This window comes from Pleurodeles waltl, chromosome 4_2, assembly GCF_031143425.1.
Source record: "Pleurodeles waltl isolate 20211129_DDA chromosome 4_2, aPleWal1.hap1.20221129, whole genome shotgun sequence".
In the NCBI taxonomy this organism is placed as follows: Eukaryota; Metazoa; Chordata; class Amphibia; order Caudata; family Salamandridae; genus Pleurodeles; species Pleurodeles waltl.
Genome location: NC_090443.1, coordinates 399,297,676 through 399,322,702, shown reverse-complemented (window position 1 = coordinate 399,322,702; position 25,027 = coordinate 399,297,676). Strand labels below are relative to the sequence as shown.

Below are 25,027 nucleotides of genomic sequence, written 5' to 3'. Positions count from 1 at the left end.
GGGACTCTGGCAGACAGGACTGAACTGAAAGGGGGCTTGGTGCATTTCTTAGACACTCTTTGAAGTCACCCCCACTTCAAAGGCACAACTTAGTATAAAACAGGGCCTCTGCCCTACCTCATCAGACACTTGCTGGAGAAGAAACCTGAACCAGAAACTACATCCTGCCAAGAAGAACTGCCTGGCTGCTCAAAGGACTCACCTGTCTGCTTTCTACAAAGGAATGCTGTCTTGCTGTTGCCCTGCTGCCTTGCTGAACTCTTGTCTGGCTGTGAAAGTGCTCTCCAAGGGCTTGGATAGAGCTTGCCTCCTGTTCCTTGAAGTCTCAGGACCAAAAAGACTTCTTCCTTTCACTTGGACGCTCCGTGCGCCGAAAATTTCGACGCACAGCTTGTTTCGCGGCGAGAAAGACGCCGCACACCGACGCTGATCGACGCGACGCCCTCGGGACGATCGAGACTTCGACGCACAACCTCGCAAGGACAAAGCCGCCCGACTTCCAAGGAGAAATCGACGCGACGCCTACCGTGAGTGCGAAACTTTGACGCACGGCCTCGCAAGGACAACGCCGCCCGACTTCCAAGGAGAAATCGACGCGACACCTGCCGTGAGACCAAAATTTCGACGCACGGCCTCGCAAGGACAACGCCGCCCGACTTCCAAGGAGAAATCGACGCGACGCCTACCGTGAGATCGAAACTTCGACGCGCAGCCCCGCAGAACGACGCACAGCCGGAAAATAAGCAGGAGAATCCACGCACAGACCCGGGACATCTGGTAATCCTCGCGATCCACAAAAAGAGACTGTCTGCGCGCCGGAAAACGGCGCCCGACTTCCCCTCGTGGAAAAGAACGACGCAAGTCTGTGTGTGCTGAGAGGAAATCGACGCACGCCCCCCCTTTTTCCACGCATCTCTTCTCCTGTGGCCCTCTGAGGAGATTTCCCACCAGAAACCAGGTACTCTGTGCTTGAAAGACACTTTATTGTTTTTTTTTTAAAGACTTAAAGACACTTTATATCACTTTTCAGTGATATCTTTACAAATCCATATTGCAACTTTGATCGTTTTGACCTGAAGATACCCAGATAAATATTATATATTTTTCTAAATACTGTGTGGTGTATTTTTGTGGTGTTATGCTATGGTGTTGTATGATTTATTGCACAAATGCTTTACACATTGCCTTCTAAGTTAAGCCTGACTGCTCGTGCCAAGCTACCGGAGGGTGAGCACAGGCTGATTTTGGATTGTGTGTGACTTACCCTGACTAGAGTGAGGGTTCTTGCTTGGACAGAGGGCAACCTAACTGCCAACCAAAAACCCCATTTCTAACATTGGTGATCAGCGGTGAGGATAGGACTTGTGTTTGTGCAGTGACATACAGTAGCTAAGTATTTCACTACCTACCCACAGTTGAAGGTCAACTTGATTTTTCATCTTTTCTGGCTCTTGGTTCTCTGATGTCCTCCTGGATATACTATTGATATTTTGGACTTTGGATTTTGGTTTTTGCTGATAAGATCTTATCAAAATGGGATTGTGTACCGACTCATTCTTTGTTCGTACTGACCACCTCACTAAGGCTGACCTAAGGAAGCTTTGCAGACAATGGGGCCTTCCTGTAGCAAGGAGATCTACTAAAGCGGAGATGCTCCATCACTACATAGTCTGGGGGGAGGAAAGATGGGCAGAGAGAGAGGCAGCAAGAAACCAAATGACTAAGTACCCCTCAGATGAGGAGGAAGACTACTCAGATGAGGAGGAAGACTACTCAGAGTTGGACAGTGACCCAGAAATAGATGAATGGCTCCGAAGTCAAAGGCGACAGGAGCAACAATTAGAGGAGTATCTTGCAGAGGTTGAGGCAAAAAGACTCTTAGCCCTGGAAGAAGAAAAGATTGCAGCTCAAGAGCTGAGCTGTAAAGAGCTGAAACTGGAGGCCGGAAGGGCTGAGTCCAGTTCAGATGGTGGCAGCAAAAATCTTGCATCTAGTACTGCTGAAGAAGGGCACAAGCCCAGAGATGTGGTGCCCAACTTGAAGAAGGGAGTTGACACACCCCAGGCAGTTCAAGGGTATGAGGTAGTTCCCGTTATGCACAGGGTCCCTGAGAAGGATTGGGGAACTGGCACAGGGAGTCATATTCCTACTGGGGGGAGGGACACTTTACTGACTCTAGCAGAGAGTGACAGAGAAAAGGGTTCCCCCCTGGTGGACGTCCTGGATATAGAGTGTAGAGACATCCCAGAAGAGTTTGGGTTGAGTGTCAGGGACAGACAGATACTGTCTCACCAGTCTCAGGAGGGTGAAGTAGAGTGCTTTTCCAAGGTTGAGTTACTGGGTGGTTGGGTGAAGGGTACTGTGGTTAATACATGTGAAGGGCAGAGTGATGTAATTGCTGGAGAGCATATGTCTGGTCCTTATTTTCCAGAGCTACGCCAACACCAGGTGGAGTGTGAGTTCTCTGACCCCAGGGAACTTACAATGGAGGCAGACTTCTGGGTGAGTACCAGAGAGTCTGAAGAGGCATTTGGGGGTGCTCCTGAAGGGAGTGGTCTAGGTGGTTCCCAACCGAGTGTGGTGGGAGAGGATTGTAGTGTCCCAGGTAGGTCCCAGGTCCTAGAGGGTTCCATGAGGGAACACCAGGAGGGAAGCCTAGCCTGTACCGTAGGGCCACCTTTTGAGGGAAGCCCAGCAGTGTCAGAAGAACTTGGGGGGGTGACTGTAGCCAGCATCCCAACAGTTCTGGTGTCTGGCAGTACCCCTCCTAGTGAGGGGGTGCAGAAGTCCAGACATAGGGTTGAGAGGGGGTTGCAGACCCCAGTGGAGGACCTTGAGAGTCAGGGGACAGCTCTGAGAGCAGAGCCCCCCAGGAATGACCCAGGTGAAACCGTTTCTGGTTTGGGGGAAACCCAGACTCTGCCGGATGGGCAGAGGTCGGGAGACCTGCGCCAACCAGACTCTTGTGTGGCCCTTGGGGACAGTGTGTCCCTTGTGGGGGGTGAGAGTGCCCCCCAGGAAGTCCTGGCATGCCAGGCAAAGATTCAACCTCAGGGTGGTGACTCTGGGTTGGATACCCAGGTTCAGAGGTTAAACTCTGACCTGGTGGGAGGTAGATGTGCCTCCCAAGAAGTCCTGCTGTGCCAGGCAATTGTCCAACCTTAGGGTGTTGCCTCTGGATTGGAGGACCAGGTTCAGAGGTTAACCTCTGACCTGGTGGGGGGTAGGTGTGCCCCCCAGAAAGTCCTGGCGTGCCAGGCAATTGCCCAACCTCAGGGTGGTGACCCTGGGTTGGGGAACCAGGCTCAGAGGTTAAACTCTGACCTGGTGGGAGGTAGGTGTGCCTCCCTGGAAGTCCTGGCCTGCCAGGCAATGGTTCAACCTCAGGGTGGTGACTCTGGGTTGGCTAACCAGGTTCAGGGGATAAGCTCTGACCTGTTGGGGGGTAGGCGTGCCCCCCAGAAAGTCCTGGTGTACCAGGCAGTGGTCCAACCTCAGAGTGCTGACTCTGGGTTGGATAACCGGGTTCAGAGGTTAAATTCTGACCTGGTGGGGGGTAGGTGTGCCCCCCAGAAAGTCCTGGCGTGCCAGGCAATTGTTCAACCTCAGAGTACTGACTCTGGGTTGAATAACCGGGTTCAGAGGTTAAACTCTGACCTGGTGGGGGGTAGGTGTGCCCCCCTGAAAGTCCTGGCGTGCCAGGCAATTGTTCAACCTCAGGGTGGTGACTCTGGGTTGGATACCCAGGTTCAGAGGTTAAACTCTGACCTGGTGGGAGGTAGGTGTGCCTCCCAAGAAGCCCTGCTGTGCCAGGCAATTGTCCAACCTCAGGGTGTTGACTCTGGGTTGGATGACCAGGTTCAGAGGTTAAACTCTGACCTGGTGGGGGGTGGGTGTGCCCCCCAGAAAGTCCTGGCGTGCCAGGCAATTGCCCAACCTCAGGGTGGTGACCCTGGGTTGGGGAACCAGGCTCAGAGGTTAAACTCTGACCTGGTGGGAGGTAGGTGTGCCTCCCAGAAAGTCCTGGTGCGCCAGGCAATTGTTCAACTTCAGGGTGGCGACTCTGAGTTGAATGACCCAGTTCAGAGGTTAAACTCTGACCTGGTGGAGGGTCAGTGTGCCCTCCAGGAAGCCCTGGTGTGCCAGGCAATTGTTCAACTTCAGGGTGATGACTCTGAGTTGAATGGCCAAGTTCAGAGGTTAAACTCTGACCTGGTGGAGGGTCAGTGTGCCCTCCAGGAAGTCCTGGCGTGCCAGGCAATTGTTCAACTTCAGGGTGATGACTCTGAGTTGAATGGTCAGGTGCAGAGGTTAAACTCTGACCTGGTGGAGGGTCAGTGTGCCCTCCAGGAAGTCCTGGCGTGCCAGGCCATTGTTCAACTTCAGGGTGGTGACTCTGAGTTGAATGGGCAGGTGCAGAGGTTAAACTCTGACCTGGTGGGGGGTAGGTGTGCCTCCCAGGAAGTCCTGGTTTGCCAGGCAGTGATCCAGTCTGAGGGTACAGACCCTGGGCTGGAAGACCAGGTTCAGGGTGTCCCCCCGGACCTGGAGGGAGGGGCTACTGATAACAGTGCCCCTACCATGTTGTCTTCTGAGGAGGCCACTCCTAGTTGGAGGGTGCTGGACCCCAGAAGGGAGGGCAGGGGGAGGGAAGCCTCACCCCGGGCCCTAGTCCAACCTGAAGGTACAGGCCCCAGGTTGGAGGGCCAGTTGCAGGTTAACAGCCCTGCACTGGTGGAGGAATGGTACAGGGTGACTTCTGTAAGCACCCTGACCATGTTGGACTCTGGGGGTACCGCTCCAGGAGGGAGGGTACAAAGCCCCAGAGGGGAGGACCAGGTTCAGGCTGTCATCCCTGACCTGGTGGAAGGGAGAGTGGTTAAAGGGTGCCCAGCACCTGGGGCTACCGCCCCCCACTCTCCACAGCCACAGTGGTTGGAGAGCTTTGAGAGGCCTGGGGGCTGGCTCTCATCCCTGGCAGCTGTCAGTAATCACTGTGGCTTGCTGTCCGGGTGGACAGAGTTATCCCTGGGGAGGGGACAAGTGTCACACCCCAGGGGTAGAGTGGGCAACACCACTGTGTTGGTCATGGTGGTACTATCCTGCTCCTGGGATACATCTGTGAGCAAAGTAAGGTTAGGTGCTGCACAGATGGGATCCGCAGGTAAGGAGAAAGGTTCCCCATGGGTTGGCTTAGTGGGCCCTGAGAGTATGGACAGAGTGATCCAATTGGAGTCAGGAAGGCGAAGAACTGGAGCATGCCCCTGCTGTTGTGGGCCTGGGTCCTTGTTCTGTCGCCTCAAACAGGGAAGTACATCAGGATAGTGATTGTACTCCCCTGGCTTTAGGCTGGTGGGGGGTCATGTTGGACCTGGCTTTTTGACAGGGCCATCCCCAAACTTTTTGCCTCCTTCCTCCTATTTTTTCTGACCTGTTGTTGTTGGCTTTTGACCTCTGGGCACTTTACCACTGCTAACCAGTGCTAAAGTGCATATGCTCTCTGGGTAAATTGTACTACTGATTGGTTTATCCATGATTGACTATTTAATTTACCTGTAAGTCCCTAGTAGAGTGCACTACATGTGCCTAGGGCATGTAGATTAAATGCTACTAGTGGGCCTGCAGCACTGGTTGTGCCACCCACCTCAGTAGCCCCTTAACCTTGTCTCAGGCCTGCCATTGCAAGGCCTGTGTGTGCAGTTTCACTGCCACTTCGACTTGGCATTTAAAAGTACTTGCCAAGCCTAGAACTCCCCTTTTTCTACATATAAGTCATCCCTAATGTGTGCCCTAGGTAACCCCTAGAGCAGGGTGCTGTGTAGGTAAAAGGCAGGACATGTACCTGTGTAGTTATATGTCCTGGTAGTGTAAAACTCCTAAATTCGTTTTAACACTACTGTGAGGCCTGCTCCCTTCATAGGCTAACATTGGGGCTGCCCTCATACACTGTTGAAGTGGCAGCTGCTGATCTGAAAGGAGCAGGAATGTCATATTTAGTATGGCCAGAATGGTAATATAAAATCCTGCTGACTGGTGAAGTCGGATTTAATATTACTATTCTAGAAATGCCACTTTTAGAAAGTGAGCATTTCTTTGCACTAAAAACTTGTTGTGCCCTTCAATCCACGTCTGGCTAGGTTTAGTTGACAGCTCCTTGTGCATTCACTCAGACACACCCCAAACACAGGGTACTCAGCCTCACTTGCATACATCTGCATTTTGAATGGGTCTTCCTGGGCTGGGAGGGTGGAGGGCCTGCCCTCACACAAAGGACTGCCACACCCCCTACTGGGACTCTGGCAGACAGGACTGAACTGAAAGGGGGCTTGGTGCATTTCTTAGACACTCTTTGAAGTCACCCCCACTTCAAAGGCACAACTTAGTATAAAACAGGGCCTCTGCCCTACCTCATCAGACACTTGCTGGAGAAGAAACCTGAACCAGAAACTACATCCTGCCAAGAAGAACTGCCTAGCTGCTCAAAGGACTCACCTGTCTGCTTTCTACAAAGGACTGCTGTCTTGCTGTTGCCCTGCTGCCTTGCTGAACTCTTGTCTGGCTGTGAAAGTGCTCTCCAAGGGCTTGGATAGAGCTTGCCTCCTGTTCCTTGAAGTCTCAGGACCAAAAAGACTTCTTCCTTTCACTTGGACGCTCCGTGCGCCGAAAATTTCGACGCACAGCTTGTTTCGCGGCGAGAAAGACGCCGCACACCGACGCTGATCGACGCAACGCCCTCGGGACGATCGAGACTTCGACGCACAACCTCGCAAGGACAAAGCCGCCCGACTTCCAAGGAGAAATCGACGCGACGCCTACCGTGAGTGCGAAACTTTGACGCACGGCCTCGCAAGGACAACGCCGCCCGACTTCCAAGGAGAAATCGACGCGACGCCTACCGTGAGATCGAAACTTCGACGCGCAGCCCCGCAGAACGACGCGCAGCCGGAAAATAAGCAGGAGAATCCACGCACAGACCCGGGACATCTGGTAATCCTCGCGATCCACAAAAAGAGACTGTCTGCGCGCCGGAAAACGGCGCCCGACTTCCCCGCGTGGAAAAGAACGACGCAAGTCTGTGTGTGCTGAGAGGAAATCGACGCACGCCCCCCCTTTTTCCACGCATCTCTTCTCCTGTGGCCCTCTGAGGAGATTTCCCACCAGAAACCAGGTACTCTGTGCTTGAAAGACACTTTATTGTTTTTTTTTAAAGACTTAAAGACACTTTATATCACTTTTCAGTGATATCTTTACAAATTCATATTGCAACTTTGATCGTTTTGACCTGAAGATACCCAGATAAATATTATATATTTTTCTAAATACTGTGTGGTGTATTTTTGTGGTGTTATGCTATGGTGTTGTATGATTTATTGCACAAATGCTTTACACATTGCCTTCTAAGTTAAGCCTGACTGCTCGTGCCAAGCTACCGGAGGGTGAGCACAGGCTGATTTTGGATTGTGTGTGACTTACCCTGACTAGAGTGAGGGTTCTTGCTTGGACAGAGGGCAACCTAACTGCCAACCAAAAACCCCATTTCTAACAGTCATTAATGCAGAGAGCTCACGTTTTTAAAGTCCAGGTTTTTGTTTTGAACAGTTTTTTCTTCGAGCATTGTAACTGTAACATCGTATATGAACCATACTGGATCTGGAATACAAAGCTAATATCTGGAGCGGATTAGCTACTCACGCATGGACCTGGGAAACTTGAGAGCTCTGCTTAATGCATCCTATGGAATAAAAAATGTAATAATGGATATCTATATGAGGAAACATTTCTGTTTTTAAGTTTAATTTCATGAGGTTTGTTTTATGTACCCACCTGCTTTTGGCTGCAATGGCCATGCTTACTGCTTTAACATCTCTACCTAATTGTATACTGTGTGTAAAAACACCCACTGCCAGCAGTCGTGTAATCCCATATTATTAGGCTTGCAAGTATCTCGATTTTCAATCATAAGAATTAACTTTCAATATGTTAGTTACACAACTGTCAAACTACCTCCTCAGGACTTCTCCTTTCAATTCTGAGGCATGTTGTCCTGTTTTATAATGACATATACTAAAATACCAGTCCCAGAATTCAAAAACGAAAACCTGGACCGAAGCAGCACATCATCACTGACCCTGGGAAACTTGAAAGGGCTGGATGAAACACTCCACCTTTGCCCCGCCATGTTTCAGAGAATATGCAGGTTTAGATGGGGATAGGAGACTGTTTCACTTGCTGGTGGACCAGTGGCTAGAAAATGCCTTAGTATGGACAACTAGGCCTGGCAGCCATGTTGGAAAGGTGTAAGACTGCAGCATTCTGGAGCACTGAGACAGCAGCAACTACACATTCAAGTTTGAAACTTAGAACGAGCATGTGTAACAACAGAATAGCCAGCTTGCAGTTCTCGCTTGTTACGTGCATATGGATGGGAGAACCTGAAAAAAAATGCAACACCCCCATGCTTTGTAGTGTTGTGACAACAGCCCATACACTTTTAAAAAGTTGGACGGACAAATGACAGTTGCGTCTGCCAGCTACCCTCAGTGTACAACGATTATAGGAATTACATGTCCAAAAGTAGGGAAACGACTCTGCAGTTACATATAACGCAACTTACAAATTCAAAGCACAGATGTATTTATTGATTTATGAGTTTTGCAGAGTGCTAATGAAATCGCAGACTTTGATTCATTAAATAGGCAATCAGAGGTGGTATCAAGCATGATTTGACCCCCACAATGACATTACCAGGTTGACCCCTTGTCTCAACCCAAAAGCCCCTGCACAGCATCTTAGTTGCTGCTTAGGAGCTAGGTGACGGGTAAGGCTTGAGGCCATAGAAACTAAATCGAGCTCCTAAAGACCTCTTTACTTTCTGTTGTTACCTTCTTACACCTGAAGCCAGGGGTATCTCAGCAGTTTCCCACATGCAAAGGTCAAGTCCAGGATAAGCGGTGCTACCACTGGTTGCCGCCAAAAGACATCCATGAATGAGATGTGAATTACCCCTTGAAACCTTCTCTTCCCAAGAATGCAAGTGTGCAGAGGAGGGTAGGGTAATGAATCCCAGAGCCATGAAGATGAAAAGTTTGTAGAGGTCACAACCTGGGAGAGACAGATTAGAGCTACACGTTGTAAGGGTTGGGGAGTACCCCAACAGTGTTTCTACAGTGGTGAGTAGCAGACAGATGCAGTTGCAGAGAGACTATTGCAACTTTGATTTCTCTGTTGAGAAAGTATGTGCTCTGAACCATTCCAAGATGGTGGCTTTTCAGTAAACTGAGTAAGAGGATCCCAATCCAGTATTCCAGATCTGACATTTTTCAGGATCAGAGGTCGGACAGAATTGATGTTAGCACTAACAGGAAATAAAAGGGGCAATCAAAAAAGGACTCCACCTTTGCCCTCACCTTTTAGCTTTGTTAGTGATACTGCTGCCTTCTGCTTGCATACATGAGATGCTTACTTTCTTTTTATGTTTCAGTGTGGTTTTCATGTTCGAGTGATTGGGGGTTAACTCCCTAGCGAGACGTTTTGCTTTGTGTTTTACGGTGTCTTTGGGATCTGAGAGGTGTGTTAGCTCTAAGCTTGCCTAATACTTTTTCATTTTATTTTTTGCTGGTAACCTGACAGATTTCACTCCATGGGCATCCTCTCTTGTGGTGGTGGTATCATACAGAGACTGTTTCTTATGCGGAGCTCCCCCAAAGCAGATGTTAATGTCCTCTCAGTAATCAAAATTTATACAAGCTCCGTGCTTGCCAGTCCATTACACACTGGCAAAGAAGAAGTGTGAAACTTCCCAGACTGAGGAACTTCCCAGAAGTCTGCCCGCTGCATGCCAGCTTCCACGAAATGTCTTGGGGTAGGAGTAATTTAGTGAGTTTTCTTGCCATATCTCTCTATACTCCTCAACCTCTTAGCTGTTGTATCTATTCACAGAGATATAGTGCATCGGTCCAGCAAGGGAATGTACAGGTGCATGCAAATCCAGGACATGGTCCTAATTTACCTTTTGTGACAACCTCAAAAGCACATGTGAAGAGTCTATTCTTTGGGAGAAGAACAGAGAACAGTGATTAGACAAGGTGACTCTTTTCAGACCTCAAACTCTCATCTGTTTCACCTACACCTCTCTGCTTTGTACCAGCCTTCAAAGAGTTCTTCAGAAGATCACCTTTGGATTAGGAAACAGTCCCTCGAGATTATGGGGTTCTAAATGTATTTGGTGTTCCCAGAAGCCAACCCTGCCTCTTGCGTCTTCATGTAGTGATATGATTACAGCAGGTCCAATGTATGCACAGTCATGGTGCCCAGGGTCCAACTGTGGCAAAAAAATAGGCCTAGGCACCAAAATAAAAGTAGTGCCAATTAGCGACTAAAATAGCTAAAACAAAGTGGCCCGTGTTTTCAAAACAGGCAGTTTTTAACTTGTCGAAATGCTACAAGGGTATTTTTTTGCAAAGTGTGGGAAACTGCTTGCATCAGTGTTTCCTGTAGGCAATACTTGTAGTAAAATCAGAGAAATCAAAACTGAAAACTGGCCAGACTGACCATAAAATAGGCCCACAAACTACTACAAAAATGGCCCACACACTGACCTGTCAAACCAGCCCATCAGGCACTACCTGATTGCTCTATAGGCCAATCCGACCCTGATGGAGTCTCTTGTGAGTGGTGAACCTCATGTGCTGCAGGTTGGCTTACCCAAAGTATACCTGGTAGCCCCAGCTTCTCAATAAAGTACTCTAAACTGTGCCAACCAAATTCCCGACATGTGGCTATGAATGTCTTAATTTGCTTTCGAATAGCTACAGTCCATACCAGACTGCTGGAATTTGTTGGCACCAAAACGAACCTTCAGTGCATCCTACGGTCTAAAAAACACGAAGTGCAGTTATGGATACAAGTTAGCCAAGTTAAAATCCAATTAAAGATGAAAAGACACTGAAATTCACAAGTTATGGCTAGTACCACAATCGATAACTCACACCACAGCCGTGCAAACCATGCCTTGCACAGCAAATATAATGCTCATGATCTCACCCTTAAGAAGACACATGCAGCTACAAATACTGCACACTATTTTATAGTTGAGATTACATTATCTTTACCACTTTGACAGAGATGACTAGGAATGTAGCATAATTTATTGGTTTGAGTTTGTGTTGCTATTTAATTATTTTTTTCTTTTGTATGTGGTTATTTTTATGGGCAGCAGACCTCCGGCCCCTCTGCATATGTCCTGAGCAATGGAGTTTAGTCGCAATGTCTGGTGTAGAGCCTTCTTTCTTTAATGTATAATTTTTTTGCTTCTGCGATTCCAAATTACAAATTGCCATCCTAGGGCAAGCTTCGCAATGTGGTTCCTTGGCCCGTGCAAGCTTCTTTGATCAGTGTCAGACCACACAAACTGCAACCGTGGCTCTGGTTCCTGGACAGCGGTTGTGGCAGCAGTTAGTGAAATTTGTATGGGACCGCCACACCAGGTTGTGAACCTTCACCTGGGACTGTGGTACCTATTTTGCTACCGTTGGTGACAGGGCCTCATTGGGGTCTGGGGTTCTAGCCACCTGGATCTGCGGATCGGTAACAAAATCAAGTTTTTTTTCATAAAAAAGTAAGCTGGTGGGGTCTCTTTGGGGCCCCACCACATGGGACTAGGAAACAAGATGTACTCACCTGCCTTCCTATGGATCATTTTTGTTTTCTATATTTTTTTACTTTCAGAAAAACAGTTACCCACAGTACCTAGTCCCCACGTCCTATAATGGTTGCCACGACCTTTTCTCCCGGTGTTGTATTCAGACAATCGGATAACTATGGCCCTGCTGATCTGTCTTTAGGTTCCTGAAATTACAGACCCAAGTAAACACTTAATCAGCCACTCAGAGTATTTTTCACATTTTTTAGCCACAGATGCCCCTAGATCCAGTACCACAGATTCTCCTGAATTAATGATTCAGATACTCGAAAATGTAACATCTCCATGCCCAGCCAGAGCACCCTTTTAAACGTGAATTTTTTCGTGTACAACCAAACAGATTGACAACAAACTACGAAAAAACGTTTCTCCAAATAAAGTTCTACTTTCATGCCACATTCATTGCAATACCTTTCAGGCGTGATTTTCTGTGTTACAGAGCAAAACTTCTAATGGAAATGAAAATGAGGAATTGCAATTTTGGAGGCCCTCACCCCCCACCACCACATTTTTCGTGGCCTTCACTTGAGGGATCTGTATGGAACTTGCTATGAAGGAACAAAGTGGGTGTGATTGTTTTTTTAAAGTTTCTGGCAGGTTTCTCAATCAGCACCATCATTATTAAGAAAACAAAACAAGCCTTTCCTATGGAAACTCTGACTCTGGCTCAGTCATAACTACACTGGTGCTATCATTGGTAGTATAATAGTCATATATGGATACTTGTATTCTTGTTGCTATCACAAGATACCCGGCATCATTATTCATCTGGAACTACTTTTTGAAATCTGCGCCTATGATCGACATTAAAGAGTGCCATGTCTACACCTCGAGCATTCATTAAACTCAGAGAGACTCTAGACGCTGTTCTCACCAAATCCGAACCATTGAACAAGCATAGATACTCAAGCATAGCTGGCGAGTAGTTCTATGTTCTGTGTAGTTTTCTGTTTTGCCTACGCCCATGAGAAATTTAAAGTATGTTTGTGAAAGGTTCATATTTTGTTTTATGCAAAATTCTCACAATTTTGCTTTATGCAATTTGTGTGAGACTGCTTCAAGCAGAAAATATCTTACCAAGAGGTATTTCCTGCTCTAACTATACTACTGTTGGTATCTTACAAGACTGCTTTTCACATGAGGTATGCCCTGACGTGAAACTTTTATGCAAAATGCCGACAAACCACATTTCAAGACATGTGAGTAATTGCACAATATTTTTGGTGAAAAATACGCAGTTTTGTACACCCCTGAATGCAACCTCAGGTTAACAAATTTTAAGTGCTGTCACCTTCACTTCATCTATACTGATGTAGATCCCATCCCTCGGATTTTTTTTTTTATTCAGGCTGCCAAACTAACCCCATGGATATGGACATCACTGATGGCCTGAAGTCGAGCCTTCAGACGGTGCAACATTGCAAATGTGAAAGTGGCAACAGGAGTAAAAACTGCATTTTGTTGTTGGTCAAGAACCGGATTCAACATTATGGAAGCCAATTTCTCAAAAATTCCCATTACACAAATAGACACAGTTTTGCTCATTTAGCAGGACTTTTTGTCTAGAAAGAAAATATCTCGCAAAGTAACATTCTCTGCTTAAGCCAGTTCTCTGCCGGGCTTTCACAAAAAAAATTCAGGCAAGATACCGGAAAACTTCACAATGTCACGTAATCACAAAACTAGTATGATTCGTTTTTTCAAGAAGAGGAATCTAAAACAATTTTACACACCCTTTCATAAATCCAGTGTGTTCTGCATCCCGTACTTATGCAAGGGTAATCATACCTAATAAAAAAAGCATTTATTATTAAAATAGTAGAGTTACACAGAAGAAAGGGTCCTACCTAGATGTGCACCAATTCTTGATTTTGACAGGGGACACAGGTGAATCCGTGTATGATTCTCATATTGACATTAATGAGACCCATTCTCCCACCAAACTTGAATTGGACATCAGGCTTCAGGGACTTCTTCCCTGCTGTCACCTATCTGTATCAGGAAAACACACTGGCTTCAACTTGCCCCTGTCATCTCCTTTCCAAATCCCGGAAGTCCCATCCTAGGAGTTCCAACATCAGGGAAAGGAGACAAGAGTGCAGCTCCATCAGCTCTAATGTTAAGCAGCTCTAGCTCCTGGCCTGCCCTTCAGTGGGAGTTTTTCTTTCTTTCTTTAAAAAAAAAAAAAACTTTTGTCAGTTTAACACTTATTGAAGCTGGCGACTTTTTTTTCAAATAAAAGCATGACATTGGAAGCTGCTTGGCAACTTCGTGTAGCGCATCTCATAGGGATGTCTTCTGACTGACATCTATGTATAACTGCCAATACTCTCAAGTCCATGCATGATGTGCTGCTTCAGTCCAGGTTTTTTCTTTGAATACTGGGACTTGTGGCCCTGTTTTATGATGGAATGAGGCAAGACTACAAATCCCAGAATTCAAAGGAAAAAACATGGCACAGCAAGATTTTAATTAATTATACCAGAGTAATTGGAATAATTTTGGTAATTTTACATAATAAAATGACATGAAATTACCAGGATTACACCACTATGCCACATTGTGTCATTCTGAGGACAAATTTCAACGCAAGAGGTGCCTTTTGGGTAAGCGCTGAACTACAAACCTGAACAATGGCGGTAGTGTTGTAAATGCGAGTAACTGTAAATCAACTTAATATTACATTTTTGAGTTTATTTTTTTAGTGCAAGATGCATTTCACGTAATTTCACACAATTTCATGTAAATATGAAGTTATTTTGTGTAATTAGGCTACTTGAAAATACACAAATTACACCCACACCTAGAAAAAACTGGAAGGCACGTCATCCGTGGCCCTGTGAAACTCGGTAGGGCTATCTATGGAAGAACACAATGTTTTAATTTAGGGAATTACACCATGGTATGCTCTAGAAGAAAATCTATGTGTGAACCCTGCTGTGCTAAATTTATAGCAATCCTAAAATTAAATATGTTAACTGGTGATTCAGTAAAAAATATAATGTGTGCTGACCACTGTCTGGAAATCTGTCTGTGTGTAACAAGCTATTTTGGTGTCCACCACTTCACCCCATCCAGGCTTCATAATAGCAGACACTGCATCTGGAAACTATAGTTGTGATTTTAACATTGAATTTATGGACTTAAAAATCCCAGCAAGCAACGTACTGTATGCTAAAAAGTCTGGATTGGCTGAAGGTGTGGCACATGGCATGGGGCCAAGCAGCAGCTATGCTGGGCGCAAATGTTTCTTCAGTAGAAAGCTGAATACAGGGCGAACAGTATTCCTTGTGAAATCTGAGGGCCCTTCACAATCAAAAGATTTCAAGTAAAACAAAAAAGGAATGCAATATAAATGCAGCATAAATCAATGTGCAGTCCCTGAGCTGGGAGTCTGTGCTCACTTGGGGCACCTAAGTGCAGATCACTGTCCACCTCAGAGGCCTACATTTAGTAGACGTTTGTATATAATGTACCCTTTTCTGAAGTTCCACTTCTGCTAAAAAATCTTCACTCAGGGCCACATGTACAAAGCATTTTTCTAGTCGTGAACAAACCGATTCTCAGAATTTGGCGACTAGAAAAATGCTTTTTGGGATGTACAGATCCCAAATTGCGAATCTGTATCTTGTTACCGAATTGCAATTTGAGTTTTGCGATTGGGTATTAGGAAGGGACATGTTCAGGGTGTCCCTTCCTTATACCGAATCAGAATGGTATGTATGATTGTTTTGTGACCATGAATGCAGTCGCAAAACAATCGCAGTTAACACCAATTTCAAATTTTGTGTTAACCTATTCGCAAACTGAAAGGGGTCCCCAAGGGACCCCTTCCCTTTGTGAATGGTAGAGAGAATATTTTTTTCAGAGCAGGCAGTGGTCCAAGACCTCTGCCTACTCTGAAGAAATGAAAAGAAAGCTTCTCATTTTTTAAATGCTTCCGGTTTTCCTTTAAGGAAAACGGCTGCATTTAAAAAAAAAACAATGCTTTATTGAAAAGCAGTCACAAACATGGGGGTCTGGTGTCCGCAGCAGGCCACCATCCCTGTGTATGCTGGCCATTCACAATGGGGTCGCAAATTGCGACCTACCTCATGAATATTAATGAGGTAGGTAATTTGCAACCCCATTGGGAATCGCTAAATGTGTCTGAGACACATTAGTACATTTAATTTGGCAAGATTCTAATTGCAATTCACAATGAATCGCAATTAGAGACTCGCAAAATGAAGTGGTCGTACATCGGGCCCTCAGTTCCTACAATCTGTTGTGCTCTGAGAGGCCTAGTAAAGGTGCAGGTGCTTTACAAATCCTATAAAAAGACAATACCCTGCTGATAAGATAGTCCAGTGAGTTGAATGGTAGCTGTTGATGAGTATGTGTGACCTGTAGGCAGGGACGTAGCTTTTGATTGTGCAGCAGATGCAGTTACACTGGGGCGCATTAGTTGCCGGGGCCACTGAGCCCTGATGAGCATGGTAATTTAATAACCACCCAGTGGTGAGGCAGTGCTTGAAATGGAAAAATAGGGAAGTTTAGGGACCGCTTGTTCCAGAGTACCTTTTTGCTTCAGAGAAGTGCTGCTGCTTTCCCATTAAAAGCATTGGAGCAGTACAGAAAACTGAAGGTAATAACCCTGTCACACTGTGCCCTACATTTAGTGGCATTTGTGGCCTTTACATGACAGCAGTCCTTATGCCCTGGTGTATATTCGACCCTAGTCCCAGCCACCCTATGCTTCTGCATACTGCCAACTCTGTGCACTGCTCCTTCAGCCATGTGGAGAATATATATATATATATATATAGTGCTTGAAATGGAAAAATAGAAGTGCAGGTACTCTGTGCCAGAGTACCTGCTTGTTTCTGAGAAGTGACAGTAGTCACCAATTAAACGTATTGTGTTTTTCTTGAGAAGTGCTGGTACTCTCCCTCTCAAAATAAAAAAGTGCCGGTACTCAGTACCGGACAATACCGGCCCATTTAAACCACTATAAATATATATATGGCCAGTAGAAGACTCAGGCCGAAACGCGTCGCCATTTGTCTTGGACTTGCACTCAGCACTTTATACTTCATGCATTGAAATAAATTGAACTATTTGGTTTCGAATAGGTGGTGCTGTTGTCATATATACGAATAAATCCAGGGAAGACAGGAATATGATCGTGGAATGACGATTTGGTAAATATATATATATATATATATATATATCTCCACCATATGACCCAGCTCCCTCATTCTCTGTCAACCCTATGCGGTGACGATCATTGTCAACGCCCCTTGCTACCTCAAACCTCGGCTACATTATGCCCTTGCACCCCACGCCTACCATACTCCATGCCACTGCATCCTAGTGCTTCCATACCTGGGCAGAAATGTGCCCTTTCACCCTATGCGCTGCCCTCCCACGAACGTTCTACCCTATCCCACTACATCCTGCCGCTGCCATCCCTAAGGCCTCCCTGTGCCTGCAACCTGAAACGCCTGTGTGCTGACCACCCTAGCCTGTGCACCCGTGACTCCCTTCCCATACCAGTCTGTGCATTACACCTGGAGCTGCCATGGCCGCGGCCTCTCTATACACCTGCAGCCGCTCATCCCAGGGCCTGTCCTGGAGCCACAGTCATGTCCATTCGCCCCCGTGTCCGTGCGCCCTCCAGTACCCGCACTGCTCCCATCACCTCCCCCCAGACTCACCCAGCACGAAGTAGGGCAGCTCGGTGTTCTCCAGGTCGTCGACGACGGCGATCTCGCCCGGGAAGTCGTTGCGCACGGAGAAGAGGAGCTTGGGCTCGGAGGCGGACGGGCTCTGCATGATGCTCAGGTCGTTCTCCCGCAGGAAGGGCAGCGCCGACACGGTGATGCTCTTCATCTTGCACTCCACGTCCTTACCGTGCTCCTCGGCGGCGGATACGGCAGCCAGAAGGGTGCCTAGGGCTAGAAGGAGCCGGCCGGAGGACCACCGGGGCCCGGGAGCCATCTTCGAGCTGTCGTCGGCCCTGCCCGTGCGTCGAGGTCCTCGCCGCTTCCCCCCTCGTCAGGAGAGGGTCCACCTCATCGAGAGAACCGTGGAAATGTTAGCAGTTATTGGTAGCAGCCTCCTCTCCCCGCGCCCCCCATCCTCTCGCCTTGCCCCGTTCTTCCGCCTCGCTTTGCGCACAAGATGGAGATGCAGCGGGCAGGGAACAGCCAACGCAGGAGGCGCGGCTCACGGCGCAGCAGCTCTCCGTCCGCTGGTGCTGAAGCCGACAGACAGACAGGGCGTCGTGTGGCAAAGAGGGGCGCTGAGGCAGGAGCCACCGAGCTGCTGCTGGTCCCTCGGTGCGTCAGCCAGGCGCGCTCTCGCTCGCCTGCCCCCCATCACACAGCGCCCTCTCCTTGCTTCACTATCCCACCTTCTCCGCTGTTCCCCCGCCACCTAGGGTCGGGGTAAGCCGAGATTCCGGGGCTGCCTTTCTGCCGAACGGGCTTCTAAACTGCAGTGGTGGCTACCAGCCAGAGCCGCTCGCAGCATCTGTTGCAATTAAATCTCAGCACAGGAAGGCCTTTTCCTCCCCGGGGGAAACCCGAGCTCCCTGCATGACAAGAGTTGGCGAGTGGGTGGGGGGATGAAAAACACTTACGTCAGGGGTGTGAGTAGCTCACCTAAACCTGTTTTTCTTTGCAATTATTTTACTTGTAGTTTTGCTTTTTCAATTGTGAACAATACATACGATTGACAGTCCCTTAATGTTTCAATTAACAAAAGTTCATAACACTAGCTTCAATGTAATTCAATGATTGACCTCGTGAGGATGAAGCCTTAAGTCAGTCTTAGCAGGAATCGAGCTGTTTATTACCTGGGCATTTCACACGCCTTTCAGCAGCAATCTTTCACACTGCGAGCTATCTTGCTGGAGGTGGGTAAGGCTCCAGCTTGGCATGAGTTGCATTTTTGGCTCAGGCTCGGCTCTTGGGCAACAGGGACTGAAGAACCAAAACAGAGGCACTCTCCTTGGTAATACCATTTACCCCACCACAATTAAAAAAAACAAAAACCAATAGTTTCAGAATAGCTGTGTGACTAAGGGAAAATGGCGCTTTCGTGCTAGTGTGTGTCTATTGGCATATATGTTAGACTGAATTTATATTTATTAAACATGGTGTACTAAATTAGGCCATAAAACAATTGAACGCAAAATATTAACATTGTCTCATGGTTTGGGAGAAAAATGTCCAGCAAAGTGGCTGAATTGCCTAATGTGTAAACACAAAACCCCCAGGTCAAATCCATGTGTTCCCACTTGATCAAATTGCGTTTCTAAACAGATTATTTTACTTTTATTTACTTCTGTGTGTGCCACTTTGATTGTTAAATCTGAGAATACCATGAAGGAATTCTGTTAAAGAAACCTTTATCCTAAAACCCTAAAAACTTTATAGTTGCGGTTTAGTTAAAAGAAATAATGCTGCTCACGCTACACACTGTAGTTAGAGAAAAGTTCACTTATGAAATCTAATATTTTTAACATACATCCTCAATGCAATGACGCAATCTTGAGTAATAAAGTGAAACAAGTGTGCAACAAAGACCCTATTTTTTATTTTGGTAGAGTCCTTATCGTATTTTTACACGCCATTTGCCGTGTTATAAATGCCTCGTCATTGGTAGTAAGCACTATAAAAATATCATACATTACAATTTACACACTCAGGTCTTGATTTAGGTGTAGGGGGAGGAGTCACTCCGTCACAACAGGGACGGACATCCCCTCCGCCGACATCTAGATTAGGCCCCAAATCTTTTGATTCCAATGCATTGGCTTGTGCTGTGGGTCTTAGAGCCAAGCCACACACCCGACTCAGCTTTCCTCACACATATGCCGTCTTGCTGTCTACAATGTCTTATTGACTTGCAGCTCTTCAAGTGCAACAATACAAAGAAATAAGCACTGGCCATAGACATAGGCCTGGTTTGAATGACAATGCATGAAAGTACAGGCATGTGCAAATAGATTTCCATGTGATAGAACCTTAAAAACTAGGCCTTCTGGCTTTGCCACTGCTTTGTAGTTGGGGGAGGTGGCAGTGCTGGTGGTCTTGCTAACATTAGCGGTTATACTGGAAATAGTTATTTTGGTGGTATTAACATTGGTAGTGTTGGCAGTTTTAGTAGCAATATTCATGTAGTAGTCATGATGTTGTGTTGGTGGTGGTATTGCTGGTGATGATATCACTGCTCATGATGGTATTGTTGGTGGTGTTGGTGAAACTGGCATTTGTATTGGTGGTAATGGTTTTGGTGGTGGATTGTCATTGATGCTAATGATGTATACGTGGCATTGGTAGTGGGGTGGTATTGATTATAGTATGCTATTGGAAGTATTGTGGTGTTTGTGGTTTTAGTCTTGGTGGCATTGGTGGTCTTGCTCGTAGTGTGGATGTTGATATTGGTGGTGGTATTGATAGTTATATATGTAGTGGTATTTATGTAATTAATAATGTATTGGTGGTGGTGTTGGTGGTAGTATTGGTGGTGGTCATGGTATTGGTGATGGTGATATCATTGGTGGTGGTACTTTTGTTGGTTTTTTGTTGGAGGATTGATTTTCATGATGCTGGCATTGGTAGTGAAGGTGTGGTATTCGTGGTAGTGTTTTATTGAAGTGGTGGTGATTGTATTGGTGCTGGTGGCATTAGTACTGTGATAAAGGCGGCAGCAGTATTAGTAGTTGTATTGGCAGTGATGTGGTGCTCTGGATTGGTGCTATTGACTCGTGCTACTGGTATTTCTGTATTGGCTTTGGTATAATATTAATTTTATTGGTAGTGTGGTATTGATTGTGGTGTGTTATTGGTGGCCTGTGGTATGGGTGATAATGTGTTATTAGTGGTATTAATGGTGGTGTACCTTTGCTGCTGGTGTAACATTGGTGGTAGTATTGGTATTGAAGTGGTGATATTTATACTGGTGGTGAGGTAGTACTGATTGTGGTCGTGGTGGTGGTGTGCAGTAGGTGGTGAGTTGGTGGTACTGGTGATGTTATTGGCAGTCGTATTGGTAGTGGTGCTATTAGTCGTAGTGGTATAGTAATCAATGGTGGTATCTCGTGGTGATATTAGTGGTGGTAGTGCATTGAATGTATGTTATAAATAATTGGTGTGAGCAAAAGCGTGCTTTTTTGAGTTTACTTTTTAGTTATGAAATAACCCCTCACTCATTCCAATTCAAACATGAAATAGAAAGCATAATGCTACATCAAAGGAGTAACCGAACAAGATGAGAGAGAAGTACTCATCTGAGTAACACAAAACCACACCCTGTAGGTAAAAAATGGAGCGATTTCAGAGCTAAAGCTGTCTGTAGTGAGACCCAAAACTAGAGTAACTCTCTTGAACAGCCTACATTCTCTGTAACCCAAGAGAGTATGCTGTCAGCACTAGGGAAAAGCCAAGAGGAAATATGATTTATATTTGAATGAATGACACAGAGTCATCCACCTAAAGCTTTCTATGCTGGGGAAGGGGAGGGGAGGGAGCGATGCGAAGAAGTGAAGGCATGCTCGCGGGTGCCACCCAGAGACAGGCTCTTCAAACCACATCTCTATGTTGCTGTTGTTTCTGATCTATTAATTGTTCTCGCTGCCACGCTATTGCAACTACGCGCAGTACTAGAAAGATGATTGTCTGAGTTGGACATGTTGGGATGAATACTCTCAGTAACTGGCAGTCAATTCCGAGAGTTATTCAACTGGGAATAAAATGAATTACTTTCAAGTTGCTCTATTTTTAGAATACTGCAAAAAGTGAGATGCAAGATTTATTAGGACCGGCTGAACGGGGTGAGGCGTGACCTGGGAAATATGCTTTCTCTTAGAGCTTGAGTTACCCTTTCACTCACAGCATTTCACTCAACGCTTTTCTCCCCACAGTCTCCCACATATGGCGGCGTCATCCTCACCGCACAGCTATGCCTGATACCATCCAGCTCCAAGAGGCTGACATTACAAACAAAAGCAGCAGATTGTTAAAATCACCATACAAGACATAAAACCCACTGACTATATCTGCTTACAAAACACCAGTAACAAAATACCCATTATTCCTACAAATTATCTGTAACTAGGCACCATATGAGGCATTACGGACCCACTAACAGGAGTTATACTCACGAAGTAGATATTTGTGCAGCTTGAGTATAAAATATTGAAAGCTTGTAATGTGGTGCGTTTTGGGGTTAGGCGGTTCCATAAACTGACACCTGCCGATTCTCTGTCAAGATTAGCTATACAGTCCTATGTTTATATAATGGCCTAAATATATTTTTCAAAATATTGCCTCCTTCAGTGTAGATTTTCTATTATTAACTACAATGGGCCAACATTTTGGTGATATTTAGGGCATTATGGGACCTACTCACAAACTGAATATATATATATATATATATATATATATATATATATATAAATATGTTCATTGAAAAATACAACAGTTAAACTATACAATTAGACTTTTGACTGTATATATATATTCACTGAAAAAAACAAAGGTTACATGGACTTTAAAGTTAGGTTCTGAATTTACTCGTACCAAACAGTGGAAATTCAGCAGTTATAGTTACCTGAGCTAACTATAACTTGCGCTCCTGTAATGCACTGCTTATGACCTCACATTTTACATCACTCATGACATAGTCAGTGACATCACTGATGATATCTCATATGACCACTGATGATTTCACTGATGACATCATTCAGTGAGTGTAAGTGGTTGTATCGATGTGGGTGTGTAAGTGTGTCTATGAGTGAATGAGTGGTTGAATCACTTGCTACATGAGATACTGAATGGATATTTAAGTCGCTGTTTTGGCGAGCAAGTGACTGTGCAAGCAGCTGCATTTCATTTAGTGAGTGGGTCTGTCGGTGGCTGCATGTGTGAGTGTGTGGGTGTTAGAGTGCTTGTTGCAGTCATCTTTTTGCCCTGTTCACTCCCATTTTTTTGTTGCTGACTGGTGCTGATATTAACTGACTGACTGTGTCCTGGACTTTGTTACCCAGACCCAGGCCGGTGGTATGTTAAAAAACACACATGTAGTGGAGTACACTAGGTATTAGGGTACCCTTCCAATTGGCCTAACAGACCCTGTAATTTCCTAGTATATAATAGGGCAAGTGTGTAAATCTGCCTATAAGCCCCTAGTATCTAATAGGTCATGGAGATTAGATGTCCAGTAGAATTATTTCTTCACTCACATGTGTACACTGCTGTGTGCTGTCTGTTCTTTTAAATGCAGGCCTGCCTTGCAGCAAGTTTTTAAAAGTTAAATTCATGCCATTTGCATGACAGCTCCTATATATCCCTAGAAAATAATATGGCAAGGGGATGCCAACTACCTATAAGACCCTAGTACATAATAGGGCATGGAAGTAGAGGCCCAGCAGAATTGCTGCCCTTTGAATGTGGGCACTGCTGGAGGTCTTCTGTCACGTTTAAATGCAGCCTGACTCTGCAGACTGAATTTAAATAGAAATGGTGTCCCCATTCGACCTTGGTGCTATGGGCACTTTAAATGTGATGATCTACCTTATTTTCACATATTAGGTATCCCCAGGGTCTCCCCTAGGTGCCCCAGGGGTGGGGGTCACGTAACTATAAGCAGGGGCCTTATAAAGATATTTTATAAACCCTGATAAGGGAAAAACTGATCAGTCCATTTTCCCCCATTATAGATACTGGCCTTCATAGGCTATCATTGCAATATTGTATTTCATTGTAATTATAGTAAGGAAAAGCGCAGAAAAGTCATCAAAGGACTTAAAAGATTTGTATTGATAAATCCGGCAATTTGATATCAGTGAATTTATCACAAATTGTACAGAAAATAAGTTATAAGGCTTTTCTTTCTGTAAGCCAACCGCCAGCCTTCTGAAGGTCCCCTCTGATTGGTCAGTACTAGCAGGATTAGCAGAGCTGCTTGATTAAGGGATAAGTGGCTGTCCAGGGGAGAGCCTAATTGGAGAAGGGCAGCTCTGGAGCTACACAGGAATGCCAAAGCAGAGGGAGGGGTTGTAAAACATACAGCCTCAAAGGAGAGCAGGACATCCCACTTCTGGATCCCTCAGACAGATGGCAGGCTTAAGGAAGGAACTTGCAGATAGGAGGAGGAGAGCTATGGAAATGAGCCACACTGGGGGATGGTTTGGTCAGCTCTTACTGTTCTGCTGAAATTTCAGCCATCATGGATTTTGGAAGAATGGTGCTTTCTGGGACAGGGATATGCCACACTTTGGAGGAAATTGTCATGCATCTGGGTGTCACTCAGCATTCTATTGGTTGGGGTGCTTCCCTTCCTGATGCTGTGGAGCTGTGAATAAATATGTGAGAGGTGCATAGTCTCTCAGATCTGCTGTCTTAAACTACAAGAGGAAGAAGTACTGCCCTGCTGGAATCTGGATCTGCACCCTTGCCCTGCGGTTCTGAGTGAACCGCGCCTGTTGCACAATCTGGTATTACAGCCCTAGGGACCGTGCCTTGCTTCAAGAAGGACTCAGGAGTGGACTCTCTGCAGGTACAGGTTAACAGAGCTTCACCTGCATCATCCCCAGCAAGAGTCCCCAGCCTGGAGTGCATCAAGTGGACTTTTAAGGATTTGGCCTCATGCACTGTGGGAATTGTGGACCAACTTTCCATGGACCATCCAGGAGATTCCAGACGCTTGGATTTGTGTTTTGGACCCTTTGTACCTACAAGTTTGGAGAATTTTGGTAAAGTTGGCACTTTGTATTTCTAAGCACTAGGAAGTGTTTATTCTTTAAAAAAATAATGTCTCCTGTTCCAAGGCCCAACCAGTAGATTCCAGTCCTTTGGATTTGTGTTTTGGACTTTTGAAACCTGCAAGAAGGACTTCAAGAAACACCCCTGTGAACTTTGGAGAATTTTGGTAATATTGGCACTTTGTGTTTCTAAGCAATAGAAAGTGTTTAGTCTTAAAAAAATCATATCTCTGGTTCCCTACATTGGATTTTTGTTGTTTTGATGCCTATTTACTCATAAAAATATAACCTACTTTTATAAATTGGTGTGGGATTTTTATTGTGTATTGTGTCTCACTTATCTACTCTATTGGTGTTTTTAAATGCTTTACACTCGTCTCCCAAGTTAGGCCTGCCTGCTTCATTACAGCTACCAAGGGTTGAGCAAAGGGCTAATTTACTAAGATCTTTACTGAACCTATATTTGGTTAGTGGTCTTATTGCCAGTGGTAGGTTCATACTTTCTACTACCAATAACCCACTTTCCAACACTGGTTGTCTGGGTAAGTGAATGGGTGTCACTGTATTGGTGA

The 25,027-nt window shown here is 45.8% G+C and overlaps 1 protein-coding gene across 3 annotated transcripts in view; it reads right to left on the bottom strand.

Annotated features, from left to right (window-relative positions):
• The window catches only part of ASTN1 (astrotactin 1), a 536,836-nt gene extending 518,625 nt beyond the window's left edge, over positions 1-18,211 (bottom strand). For all 3 annotated transcript variants that reach the window (XM_069231561.1, XM_069231562.1, XM_069231563.1), the window contains exon 1: positions 17,401-18,211. In XM_069231561.1, the coding sequence (XP_069087662.1) occupies positions 17,401-17,683 (283 nt within the window). In that variant the 5' untranslated portion in view covers positions 17,684-18,211. The remainder of the gene's footprint in view (positions 1-17,400) is intronic.
• Between the last annotated feature and the right edge of the window lie 6,816 nt (positions 18,212-25,027).